The sequence below is a fragment of the Lucilia cuprina genome, chromosome 2 (assembly GCF_022045245.1).
Source record: "Lucilia cuprina isolate Lc7/37 chromosome 2, ASM2204524v1, whole genome shotgun sequence".
NCBI classification, from domain to species: Eukaryota; Metazoa; Arthropoda; class Insecta; order Diptera; family Calliphoridae; genus Lucilia; species Lucilia cuprina.
Window position 1 is genome coordinate 55,850,008 of NC_060950.1, and position 12,661 is coordinate 55,862,668.

Here is a 12,661-nt window from a genome sequence, read left to right on the forward strand (position 1 = left end):
TCTATCTATCTATCTATCTATCTATCTATCTATCTATCTATCTATCTATCTATCTATCTATCTATCTATCTATCTATCTATCTATCTATCTATCTATCTATATATACAAACGAAAAAACTTAATACACAATTTGAAAACTAATCCCTCATAAATTTTCTCCACTTTTTACCATCTGGCATCTCTCTAAAATCAAATGTGTATTTACTCACTTTTTTGCATTTCTTTTACTTCCCCAACTAGAAAAAAAAACAACAAAACACACACATATATATACACTCAAAAAACGCAATTAACTTCGCTCTGTTTAACGACGAAGAACGAAACAAAATGTAAGTGGCGAAGTAAATTTCTTCACCCCACCTTTTTTGCACAAAATAAAAACTTAAAAATTAAATCAATCAAGAAAATATTAAAGCAAAACATAAGATAAATAAAAAATTTAGAATTCCAATTAGAAAGGAATTTATTTACTCATAAAAAAACCCTAGCAAAAACTATTTTCTTTGTTTATTACAAGATTTCTAGATATTTTCATACTTCACTTTTTGCAACCATAAAATACGTGTCACGAAAATTCAATGAAGAGAAACACCAAAATTAACAAAAAAAAAATCAACCAGACAAGTACCTTAACTTCTTTCTACTTGCTTTCCGCAAAGTGCAATCAATGATAATGATAACTATAAAAAGGGGGTTAAAAATGTTTTTTTTTTCTTTTTTTTTGAAAGAAAAAAATCTATTTCTTAAGGACTTTTTTTTAATATTAAACTTACCCATGAGATCAGATGCTAAGGCTTCCTTTTGATCAACGGGTACCTTGGCAATTTTTCCTCCCTTATATACATAACTACCCTCGATCGACTTGAATTCGAGGTAACGGGTAACGCCCGTATGTATCAGCAATTTAACCAGCTGGCCATTGGCCATGAGGAACTTGGGTATTAAGTCCACATTCCAGTCACGGCCGCGCCCATATTTATCACCGGGCACCTCGACATTAAAACGTTGAAAGAGCTCCTCCAATGGTGTTATCGAGGCCGATTCACCGCCATAGTACTTATTGCGGTCGATATGAAGAACTTTCTTGCCGGATACAGAAAGCATACCACTTAGGATACACTCCTTAAGGCCGGTGCCCAAAACAATAGCGTCGTATTCTTCATTCATTTTTCACTGTCTTTTTTTTAATCTTTTTCAACAATTAAAATTCTAAAATATCTTTCTTTCTTCACCCACTTTGTTAAGAAAGTACAAAATTTTAATGTTATTTTTTGCGTATCGTTATTGTTAAATACACAAAAAATGACTATTTCTTTTTCTTTCGTCGGGTTTTTTTCTCCTCTACTGCAAACACTCTTCTACTTTTGTGAACGTTCAATAAAATTTTTCTATTCGTTTTTTTTTCTTTTCAAATTCGCCTTCGTCGTTCGTTTAGTTCGCCTCAATTCGCTTTCGTTTTTTCTTGTTTTGGTGTCGTGATGTTGGCACTACTGTTTTTAGCTTAAGAGTTGCAATTTATGGTAGTTTGTTTCAGAGACCCGCGACTACTAAGTCTAGCCGCCGAACAAAATATAAAACTGCCGTTATATTTTGTATAATTTATAGAACACTTTCATTCAATATTAAATGAATTTGTTTTATTAACGCCAATTTTCATTTATCTAATAAGTGTTTCCTAGTGTGAACCAGGTCTTAGGAAACTTTTTTTGGGAAACTTTTGATTTTCGTGTGTGAGAGAAAGAGAAAGAAATATCAACCATTTCTTTCTCTCACATACAAAATCAAAAGTTTTCCAGTGTGAATCAGGTCATACGAACAAATATGAATGTATAGTCGAACATGGCCGATCATATGGTACCCTACACCAGTCCGTATGTTAAAAAAGTGGAATATTTTTAAAATAATAACGAGTTTAATTTGGTTTCCTCTTATTTCTGTCATATTTTTACTTATTGTTGGCCAAAAGAAGGTATGTGCACATTTTATCAAATTATCTTAAAAATTTTCGACCTGTAGCGTGGGCATAAGGTTTACATCGACACACATACAAGCGGATGAACAGACGAACATAGCTAAATCGACTTAAAAAGTGATTCTGAGCGCATTTTTATACTTTCATGTGGGTGTAAGATCAATATTTTTCGATGTTACAAACATCAGCACAAATGCATAATACCCTCACACTATAGAAATGTAGGGTAAAACAAGTATGAATGTATAGTCGGGTGTAGCCGGCCATATGATACCCTACACCAGTCAGTAAGTATGTTAAAAATGGGGGATTATTTAAATAATAAAGCATTTGGTTTGTTTTTATACCCTACACAACTATAGCGGGGAGGGTATTATACGTTTGTGCTGATGTTTGTAACATACAAAAATATTGGTCCAATACTCACCTTAAAGTATACCGATCGATTCAGAATCATTTTTAGAGTCGATTAAGACATGTCCGTCCATCTGTCTGGCTGGCTGGCTGTCCATGTAAACCTTGTGCGCAAGGTACAAGCCGCAATTTTCAAGATAATTTGATAAAATTTGGACGAAGCCTATTGAAAATGGTTGAAATCGGTCCATTATTTCACCTAGCTCCCATACAACCGTACCTCCCGATTTGAACTTTTTATGCCATAATTACGTCAAGTATTCTATTATCTCTCTAAAAATAGGTACAAATAAGTTTTATATAAGTATAAATGACACTGCAGATTTTCGTAAGGATCGGCCCTTATTTGACCCTAGCCCCCATACAACCCTCCCTTCAAAAAATGTCTTAAACGCCTAAAATTGACTTGTAACCATTTATATCGCAATGAAACTCAACAAAATTAACTGTTATTTAAAAATATATTCTTTTCCCAAATTTACCGAGGATCGGCCCATATTTGACCTATATAAAGCCTCATTTAGAAATTTTAGTTTTTTTTTATCAATAAATTGCTTAAATATTTTGGAATAATATTCATCATAAAAGTTTCTTCATAAAAAGTAAACATTTTAAAAACATACTCATGGTGTAGGGTATTATTTGATCGGCCATGCCCGACTATACTTTTCTACTTGTTTTAACTTTATTTCGGAATATTTTTATTTTTTTTTTTGGCAAAAAAGAGATTTTTAAGAGGGCTTAAAATGGAGTAGGGCAAAATATGGCCCTATCCTTAAAAATGTTGGTAGGGGAGTTAAGTCTTCTTCAATATTATTTATGTAGAATTTAAAAGTGTTATTAGTGTTTGTAAGTGAATTTTGACCTTTAAGTCATTTTCTGAAGGGGAGTTTGTATGGGGGATAGGGTCAAATGAAGTCCGATCATTACAAAAATCGGTAGTGTCATTAAAAGTTCTATAAAACTAAGTTTTGTCGACTTTTGGTAACATAATAGATCATTTAAACTAGGGCCTCGGTAGTGTCATTTAAAGTTCTATAAAACTTTAAAGTTTTGTCGACTTTTGGTAACATAATAGATCATTTAAACTAATTATAAGCCAAAAGACCCTATTTGGGGGGTACGGTTGTATGGGGGCTAGTCGAAATAATGGACCGATTTTAACCATTTTCAATAGGCTTCGTCATTGGGCCAAAAGAAGCGTGTGTGCCAAATTTCATCCAATTATCTTGAAAATTGCGGCCTGTACCTTGCGCACAAAGTTTACATGGACATCCAGCCAGACGGACGGACATAGCTTAATCGACTCAGAAAATGATTCTAAGCCGATTGGTATACTTTAAGGTGGGCATTGGACGAATATTTTTCTATGTTACAAACATCAGCACAAATCCAATATACCCTCCCCACTAAAGTGGTGTAGGGTATAACACCAGACGGACGGATATAGCTAAATTGACTTAGAAAGTGATTCTTAGTCGATTTTTCTATTTTAAGATGAGTGTAGGATCAATATTTTTGGTGTTACAAACATCGACTCAGCTAACTATAATATTTTTAAATTGTAATATTATTATTATTGTAATCTCTTATTAAAAAGCAGTTATTTTATATTTAATATAAAATTCGTAATTAAATTTATTGAAGACACAAAACACAAATTCTATTGTAACGATATTTTTAACACAATGAAAATTTCTGACAAAAATATTTCTACTACAAATTCTCTGATTGCTTTGTTTTCAACAATTATTATCATACATAATTATTATTTTTTAAACAAACGTTTTCTCACCATTGATTTTTTAAATCCTCCAAAAAAACAAAAAAAATCTTCTATAAACTTAATGACAGTTATGTAATTCCATTGCTATATTTTTAACATTAGTACTTCAAGTTAAGCACCAACCTCTTTAGACAGATGTACTTTTTATAAAAGTACTATTCCTAACATCAAAATGAAATTACAAAATCGAAATATCAGTTCCAAAAATTTACTATAAATTGTAAGCAAATTTAGACTTTAATCATCGCAGTTTACTTTACGTTAACTTTGTATAATTAAAATGAAATTCCTTATTGTTCTTTTGGCCGCTCTAGCTTTGGCTGCTCCTACCTTGGCTACCACCTATAACCGTTGTTCTTTGGCTAAAGCCATGTACAATTTGGGTGTTCCTAAGGATCAATTGGCTCGTTGGACTTGCATTGCTGAGCATGAATCTTCCTATCGCACCGGTGTCGTTGGTCCTACCAACTCTAATGGTTCTAATGATTATGGTATTTTCCAAATTAACAACTACTACTGGTGTCAACCTTCCAATGGACGTTTCTCCTACAACGAATGTAAAGTAAGCTGTGATGCTTTATTATCGGATAATATTAGTGCTTCGGTGACCTGTGCCCGCAAGATTTTGAGCCAACAGGGTTGGTCTGCTTGGTCCACTTGGAAATATTGCAACGGTAATTTGGCCAGCATTGATAGCTGTTTTTAAATTGTAAAAATATTAAAATAATAATTAATTGATTTTAAAATAAAGTCCAAAAATTGAATTTTTACGAAACAGTGAAAAGTCCAACTTAATTTTAGTCTTTTGTAAGATTCTAAAGTATTGCTTTTTTTCATCAGCTGTTTACACTTTTGCATTTCTTGCTCAAGTTTAAACCACCTCGATTGGGCGCTTAAACTAGCAAACAAAATTAACTAATTGAGTATTCGAAAACAACTTTTGAGGATTAATTTTAATTGAGTCCCTAATCCTTCACCGAAAGATTGGCTCTAAGGGGGGTTTAAAAGTGTTTATCGCCTGTTTGGGCATTAGGAATTGTATGATATAAAGCAAGTGTTTGGCAAAGCTGACCTGTGGCTTAAATACTTTAAACAAGTCTGGAGCCACAGATCCTCTTCTGTTTTAAGCCTTGTGAGATGTAAGTAATACTGTGTAATTTTCGGAATCAGAACCAGGCAGACAATCCTTCTTGGCTCAAAATCTTGCGAGCACAGTTCAAAGAAGCACGAATATTATCCGAGAGCAAATCATCACAGATTACATTACATTGATTTTGGGAAAAATGTCCGTCGGAAGATTGACACCAAGAGTAGTTGTTGATTTGGAAAATACCATAATCACTGAAGGCATCAGATTTAGTGGGACCTACTAAATCGGTACGGTATGAGGACACGTGTTCAGCAATGCAAGTTAAACGATTTAATTGATCCTTTGGAATACCTAAATTGTACATAGCTTTAGCCAAAGAACAACGATTGTAGGTAATAGCGAAGGTAGGGACAAAAGAAGCGACAGCAGCCAAAATAATGATAATGTATTTCATTTTTTGTTTTAAAATTTTAATTTACAATTTATTTTACAGAGTAAATTGTAATACAAATGAAGAAAAATTGACTCCATTTATAGTAGGATTTTTAAATATAACTAATGATAGAAAAAACAAGTAATATTTCTATATTCGACTGTGCCGAATCTTATATACCCTTCACCAAGTATATTTTAAAAAACAGTTTTTATTTATTTTGTATCTCTGCACACATGTCACACATAACATACACACAAACAAATATAAACTGTAGCAAAAAGAAATATTAACCGTTGTAATGTAATACCACCGTCAAACTGTATTAACACCCTCAAACAAATATGAGCTGTATTACCAACATATTAATGCTTTATCTCCTTGTTCTTGTTATACCCTTCACTATCGTGAGAACAGAACAGCATCCAAACATACAAAAAAAAAGAAAAATACACTGCTGAATAAAACCAAATTCGTCTCCACACACACATGTACATCTTTATCCAATTCACAGTGTTGTTGTTGCTTTTTTAACAAAGCATGAAAAAATGTGGCTTTTTTGATGAAATTTTCAGAGGTTGTCTCGGATTTTTGCTCATATCTCCGTTATTTATGATTTTAAATAGCTGATTTTAAATAGCGATATTCTCGAAAGCATGTCTAACTGAATTATTGAAGATTGGAATCTCGCCAATATCTGGGGTCCTCTAAAAACTGATTTCAGCAGACAGACAGACGGACATGGCTTAATCGACTTATATTATAGAAATTACAAACGGAATGAGAAACTTATATATACCCTTCTCACGAAGGTGAAGGGTATAAAAATATCACGAATTGTTTAACTACTTATTAAAAATAAATTGCTACTTCGTTTTTGTAATGTTTAAAATATTGATATTTGAAAATATTAATGGGCCATTCCATAGTAGTCGTTACCAAATATAAAATGAATAAAATTAAAAAAAACCCTTAAAATTCTTAAATATATCTATTCATATATGTAATACTCATATTTCTAGTTAAGTGTATTCCACTCAGACAAAATCCCCTTCGTTCGAAAGTACACTTTAGCACTTTCAATTAAATTAAAATATTATTATCAGTTTCCAAAATTTGCTATATATATTGTGCAAAATGTTACACTATTATTACAGTTTTACTTTTCGAAAACTTTAACATCAGCAACATGAAATTCCTTATCGTTGTTTTGGCCGCTCTAGCTTTGGCTGCTCCTACCTTGGCTACCACCTATAACCGTTGTTCTTTGGCTAAAGCCATGTACAATTTGGGTGTTCCAAAGGATCAATTGGCTCGTTGGACTTGCATTGCTGAGCATGAATCCTCGTACCGTACTGGAGTTGTGGGACCTACCAATTCTAATGGCTCCAATGATTATGGTATTTTCCAAATCAACAACTACTACTGGTGTCAACCTTCTAACGGACGTTTCTCCTACAACGAATGTAAAGTAAGCTGTGATGCTTTATTATCGGATAATATTAGTGCTTCCGTGACCTGTGCCCGCAAGATTTTGAGCCAACAGGGTTGGTCTGCTTGGTCTACCTGGAAATATTGCAACGGTAATTTGGCCAGTATTGATAGTTGTTTCTAATTTTGAACTTATAATTGGTTAATTAATAAAGTTTATTAAAAAATATTTAAATGTTGTTGTTTAAAAAATATAGAGAGTGACTAAGGAAAGGTTTCTAACAACGAATCTGTTTAATTTAATTTAAGCCATTTTTAAAATAGGTGTTTCTAGCTGAACGCCAATTAACTACAATTAAGCTATTCTGTAGCAGGTCCATGATAAAAACTAAATGATTTTGTACATTTGAACTTTCAAATATCAGAAATTTGTTTAAATACATTAAGATCGGGGTTTTGAGTTGACAATCAAATGCCAATTAATAACCAGATTAGTTAATCTGAAAATAAATTGATTCTGATTTTAATTCTCTTTGATGTTTTTGAGCACAAGATTAAACTTTACAGTGTTGCCATACAAAACAACAGAAAACGTCACTATTTGTTATCAATTGTAATACGAAAATTAATGAAAACTTTAATGTAAAATAAAAAACTAAATAAATTAAACATTTTAATGTTTATTTTTATAAAAATTTTATTATTTTTTTGCATCAATTGTTTACACTTTTGTATTTCTGGCTGAACTTTAAACCATCTCCTTTGGGCGCTTAAACTAGCAAACAATATTAGCTGATTGAGGGCGGGTTTCTTACTCCTCAGTTAAACTAGGCTTAACTTGCTGTTAGATTAAACTCGGAACAAATTTAGGCGGACCTTAACCGATGATTGTGTTTTTCAGTTTTAGATTTAAGCTCAGTTAACTTTGTTAGTATTACCAACTTTTCACTCAATAACATTAACAATGAACAGCTTTTTTTTGCAAACAATACTTTTGTAAAATGGAAAATTTTGGAAAAATGTTAAATAACCATTTAAAACAATAACAAATAAAACAAAACAAATCAGAAAATTTGCAATTTACTAAAAAAATATTAAGTTTTTGTTCTTCCGAAATCATTGTTTTATTGTTTTTGTTAATTGTCTTTTCTCACTTATAACTTGAGTTTAATTGGCCAATTACAATCAGTTAAACTAAGATAATATGTAACTTCACTGATAACTGAAAAACACAAAATATATATTAAACCAGGTTTAACCAAAGAATGAAGATTATCTTTATTTGAAAAACTCGCCCTGAATATTCAAAAACAACTTTCGAAGATTAATTTTAATTTAATCCCTAATCCTCAAGTTGGTCATTATTAATTTGTATAAATGATGGGGTCTTTACAATCTATTTTTTTTGTTTTACTCATTAATTTTTTTATTTCATTTAAAATTGTCTTCTTCTTCTTTTTCTTAAAACATGCATTGTTTTGATAACAAACAGTGACGCTTTCCGTTGTTTTGTATGGCAACACTGCGATGTTTAATCTTGTACTCAAAAACATCAAAGAGGGATTAACATCAGAATTAATTTATTTTTAGATTAACTAATCTGATTAGTTAATACCCGCCCTAATTATTATATAAATGTTATTATATAAATGTCGCATCATTATTATTCACAAACTTTATTAATTAAAACTCTCAAAATCATAACAATTTAGAAACAGCTATCAATGCTGGCCAAATTGCCGTTGCAATATTTCCAGGTGGACCAGGCAGACCAACCCTGTTGACTCAAAATCTTGCGGGCACAGGTCACGGAAGCACTAATATTATCCGATAATAACGCATCACAGCTTATTTTACATTCGTTGTAGGAGAAACGTCCGTTGGAAGGTTGACACCAGTAGTAGTTGTTGATTTGGAAAATACCATAATCATTGGAGCCATTAGAGTTGGTAGGTCCCACAACTCCAGTACGGTACGAGGATTCATGCTCAGCAATGCAAGTCCAACGAGCCAATTGATCCTTAGGAACACCCAAATTGTACATGGCTTTAGCCAAAGAACAACGATTATAGGTGGTAGCCAAGGCAGGAGCAGCCAAAGCTAGAGCGGCCAAAACAACAATAAGGAATTTCATTTTTATTATACAAAGTTAACGTAAAGTAAACTGTGATGATAATGAAGCGGAATTGGCATAATTTATACTAAAATTGAATAACTGATAACATTACTTGAAGTACTTTCAATGAAGTGCATAATTCTGAATGGGACGTATTTAATTTGGAGTACGTGCATATCTAAATATACATAAATATGATATCAAAATTATTAAATATTTTCTGTTAATTGCGTATTTATAAAAAAAGATGCTTTTAGAATAGGGAAAAACATTTTTATTTATATTTCTTTAAGTATGTCCATGGCGTAGAAATTCTCCATTCCTTTCCATTCTGCGGTTTAAAATAATTTTTGTATCAAAACATTTGTTAGAATAAGGTATAACAATTAATTGCGAAAATGGGTTTATGAGCGGATTTTTAAGCTGGAAATCAAATGCCAAATAATAATCAGATTAGGTAATTTCAAAATATATTTAATCTGATGTTAACCCAGTTTGATGTTTTTGAGTACAAGATTAAACTGTGCAGTGTTGCCAAAGAAAACAACAGAAAACGTCACTGTTTGTTATCAAAACATTGCATTGTTTATAAAAAAGAAGAAGACAGTTGTAAATCTAACTGCCGGTCCACACTAGGAAATTTTTTTTGGGAAACTTTTGATTTTGCGTGAGAGAGAAAGAGAAAGAATATCATTTATCTCTCTCGCGGTACGCAGTTTCTCGTACTCGAAAACATGTTTTGTTATTCTTCTCATTCGTACAACAACAAATCAATGCAATTAATACGTAGTTTCTGAAACTGAAGTTTCTATGTGTGGACATTAAGGAAACTTTAAAAGAGAATTAAGAAAAAGTTTCTCAACAAAACCCAGCAGTTCGACGGGACAGTCCCGAACTGACCACTTAACCTAACACTTGTGGTGGCCCCTAGCCACCTGACTACCCAGGTGACCGACCATTTTAACATGGGCTTGTCCTATGTCAATCGTCACTCTACACCCTATAAAGAGACAGTAAAGAGACGATTGCCTCCGCTCTCGCTTACAAAGGGGACACTAAAGTGACGACTGTCTTCATTCTCGATTACAAAGAGTTTATTTGTGGCGAAAGACCAAAAACATACGAATTGAAGTCTGCCAGGTGGTAAGATATTAATGGAACTAAAATTTCAAGTGTCTACTCTCCAGAATACTATGGAACAATAATGAGACGATTGACCCAAAAGTTTTAAATTTTAGTTAACCAGATGGTGGCATATTAGTTGAAAGTTATAATCATTTCTCCAAAAGATGAGTAAAATAACTACTTTCGGAAGTACAACAAAAAACCACTTTTAAGAGTATAATCTCTAGGTTACTTGAGGATAGTAGAGAGACGACTGTCTCCGCTCCAACTTACAAAGGGGACACTAAAGTGACGACTGTCTTTATTCTCGATTACAAAGGTTACATTCGTGGCGATTGACCCCAAAACATACGAATTACGATCATCCTGGCGGGTAACTATTAGTGAAAATTACTGTCTTTTTCGTATGCATTGACTCTTTGTCGAACTGCTGGGAAGTTTAGTTTCTAGTGTGGACCGGGTCTAATATGAAAATTAATAAAAACTCAAATTTAAAACAAAAAATATATATTGCGTAGTCTCTATAATTACCAATAAATCAAACATTTAAATGTATTAATTTTTTTGCATCAGCTGTTTACACTTTTACATTTCTTGCTCAAGTTTAAACCATTTCCATTAGGAGCTTAAACCAGCAAACCAAATTAACTAACTTAATACTCAAAAACAACAAAGGATTAATTTTAAAGTAATCCCTAATCCTTCACCTAAAGATTAGACCTAACTTATTAAGGCTATAAACTAATTGGCCAACATTATTTTATTTGATAATTTTATGAAATAGTAAAAAATATTAACATATTTACTATAAAATATAGTAAGTAAAATACTCTTCAATTATCTTACTAATTTATTAGTATTTAATTATAAAATATTTATCTATTTAAATATGTAGTACTCATACTCCTAGTTAAGTGCGTTTCACTCAGACAATTCTCCTTAGTACAAAAGTATTCACTACAGTTTTGATTACCAAATGCAAAGTGTTATCAATGGCAAAAATCGACTATAAATTGTAGACAATTTTAAACAATTATCACAGTTAAACTTTCGTTTACTTTGTATAATAAAAATGAAATTCCTTATTGTTGTTTTGGCCGCTCTAGCTTTGGCTGCTCCTGCCTTGGCTACCACCTATAACCGTTGTTCTTTGGCTAAAGCCATGTACAATTTGGGTGTTCCTAAGGATCAATTGGCTCGTTGGACTTGCATTGCTGAGCATGAATCTTCCTATCGCACCGGTGTCGTTGGTCCTACTAACTATAACGGTTCCAATGATTATGGTATTTTTCAAATCAACAACTATTATTGGTGTCAACCTTCCAATGGACGTTTCTCTTACAATGAATGTAAAGTAAGCTGTGATGCTTTATTGTCGGATAACATTAGTGCTTCGGTGACCTGTGCCCGTAAGATTTTGAGCCAACAGGGTTGGTCTGCTTGGTCTACCTGGAAATATTGCAACGGTAATTTGGCCAGCATTGATAGCTGTTTCTAAGTGATTCTTTGTATATTGATTAATAAAGTTTGTGAACAATATTAAAATATGTTTCAGTTATTTGAAATTATCTAAAAAATGGATCCAGTTATAATTTTGTAATGTTTTTACTTCTGTTCTGTTACATCTTAAGATTATTTCTGGTTCAAGTTTATTTTTAATTTTCGTTGAATTCTAGTTATGTTCTAATTAAGTTCTAGTTAAGTTCTAGTTCAGTTCTAGTTTATTTCTAGTTCAGTTCAGTTCTAGTTCAGTTCTAGTTCAGTTCTAGTTCAGTTCTAGTTCAGTTCTAGTTCAGTTCTAGTTCAGTTCTAGTTCAGTTCTAGTTCAGTTCTAGTTCAATTCTAGTTCAGTTCTAGTTCAGTTCTAGTTCAGTTCTAGTTTAGTTCTAGTTCAGTTCTAGTTCAGTTCTAGTTCAGTTCTAGTTCAGTTCTAGTTCAGTTCTAGTTCAGTTCTAGTTCTAGTTCAGTTCTAGTTCAGTTCTAGTTCAGTTCTAGTTCAGTTCTAGTTCAGTTCTAGTTCAGTTCTAGTTCAGTTCTGGTTCAGTTTTAGTTCAGTTCTGGTTTAGTTCAAGTTCAGTTCTAGTTTGGTTCTAGTTCAGTTCTAGTTCAGTTCTAGTTCAGTTCTAGTTTAGTTCTAGTTCAGTTCTAGTTCAGTTCTAGTTCTGTTCTAGTTTAGTTCTAGTTCAGTTCAGTTCTAGTTCAGTTCTAGTTCAGTTCTAGTTCAGTTCTAGTTCAGTTCTAGTTCAGTTCTAATTCAGTTCTAGTTCAGTTTTAGTTCAGTTCTGGTTTAGTT

General features: G+C 32.4%; 6 protein-coding genes across 6 annotated transcripts in view; 3 read left to right on the forward strand and 3 right to left on the reverse strand.

The window, feature by feature from the left end:
• LOC111686438 (rab GDP dissociation inhibitor alpha) overlaps positions 1-1,444 on the reverse strand; it is a 3,930-nt gene extending 2,486 nt beyond the window's left edge. The window contains exon 1 of the mRNA XM_023448795.2: positions 775-1,444. Within this exon, the coding sequence (XP_023304563.1) occupies positions 775-1,168 (394 nt within the window). The 5' untranslated portion in view covers positions 1,169-1,444. The remainder of the gene's footprint in view (positions 1-774) is intronic.
• Positions 1,445-4,434: 2,990 nt separating this feature from the next.
• LOC111686439 (lysozyme 1-like) lies at positions 4,435-4,941 on the forward strand. The gene has a single exon (XM_023448796.2). It carries the CDS (start codon positions 4,454-4,456, stop codon positions 4,877-4,879), a length of 426 nt encoding a protein of 141 aa, XP_023304564.2. The 5' UTR covers positions 4,435-4,453; the 3' UTR covers positions 4,880-4,941.
• Positions 4,942-5,311: 370 nt separating this feature from the next.
• Positions 5,312-5,744, reverse strand: LOC111686443 (inactive lysozyme 1A-like). Its single transcript, XM_023448800.2, has one exon. It carries the CDS (start codon positions 5,715-5,717, stop codon positions 5,340-5,342), a length of 378 nt encoding a protein of 125 aa, XP_023304568.2. The 5' UTR covers positions 5,718-5,744; the 3' UTR covers positions 5,312-5,339.
• Positions 5,745-6,866: 1,122 nt separating this feature from the next.
• On the forward strand, positions 6,867-7,362 carry LOC111686442 (lysozyme 1-like). Its single transcript, XM_023448799.2, has one exon. It carries the CDS (start codon positions 6,886-6,888, stop codon positions 7,309-7,311), a length of 426 nt encoding a protein of 141 aa, XP_023304567.1. The 5' UTR covers positions 6,867-6,885; the 3' UTR covers positions 7,312-7,362.
• A 1,435-nt stretch (positions 7,363-8,797) lies between these two features.
• On the reverse strand, positions 8,798-9,281 carry LOC111686441 (lysozyme 1-like). The gene has a single exon (XM_023448798.2). It carries the CDS (start codon positions 9,259-9,261, stop codon positions 8,836-8,838), a length of 426 nt encoding a protein of 141 aa, XP_023304566.2. The 5' UTR covers positions 9,262-9,281; the 3' UTR covers positions 8,798-8,835.
• A 2,099-nt stretch (positions 9,282-11,380) lies between these two features.
• Positions 11,381-11,907, forward strand: LOC111686440 (lysozyme 1-like; the record flags this gene model as incomplete). Its single annotated transcript, XM_023448797.2, has 1 exon — positions 11,381-11,907. A coding segment is annotated over one exon (486 nt), but the record flags the coding sequence as incomplete, so codon positions are not given.
• Positions 11,908-12,661: the final 754 nt, after the last annotated feature.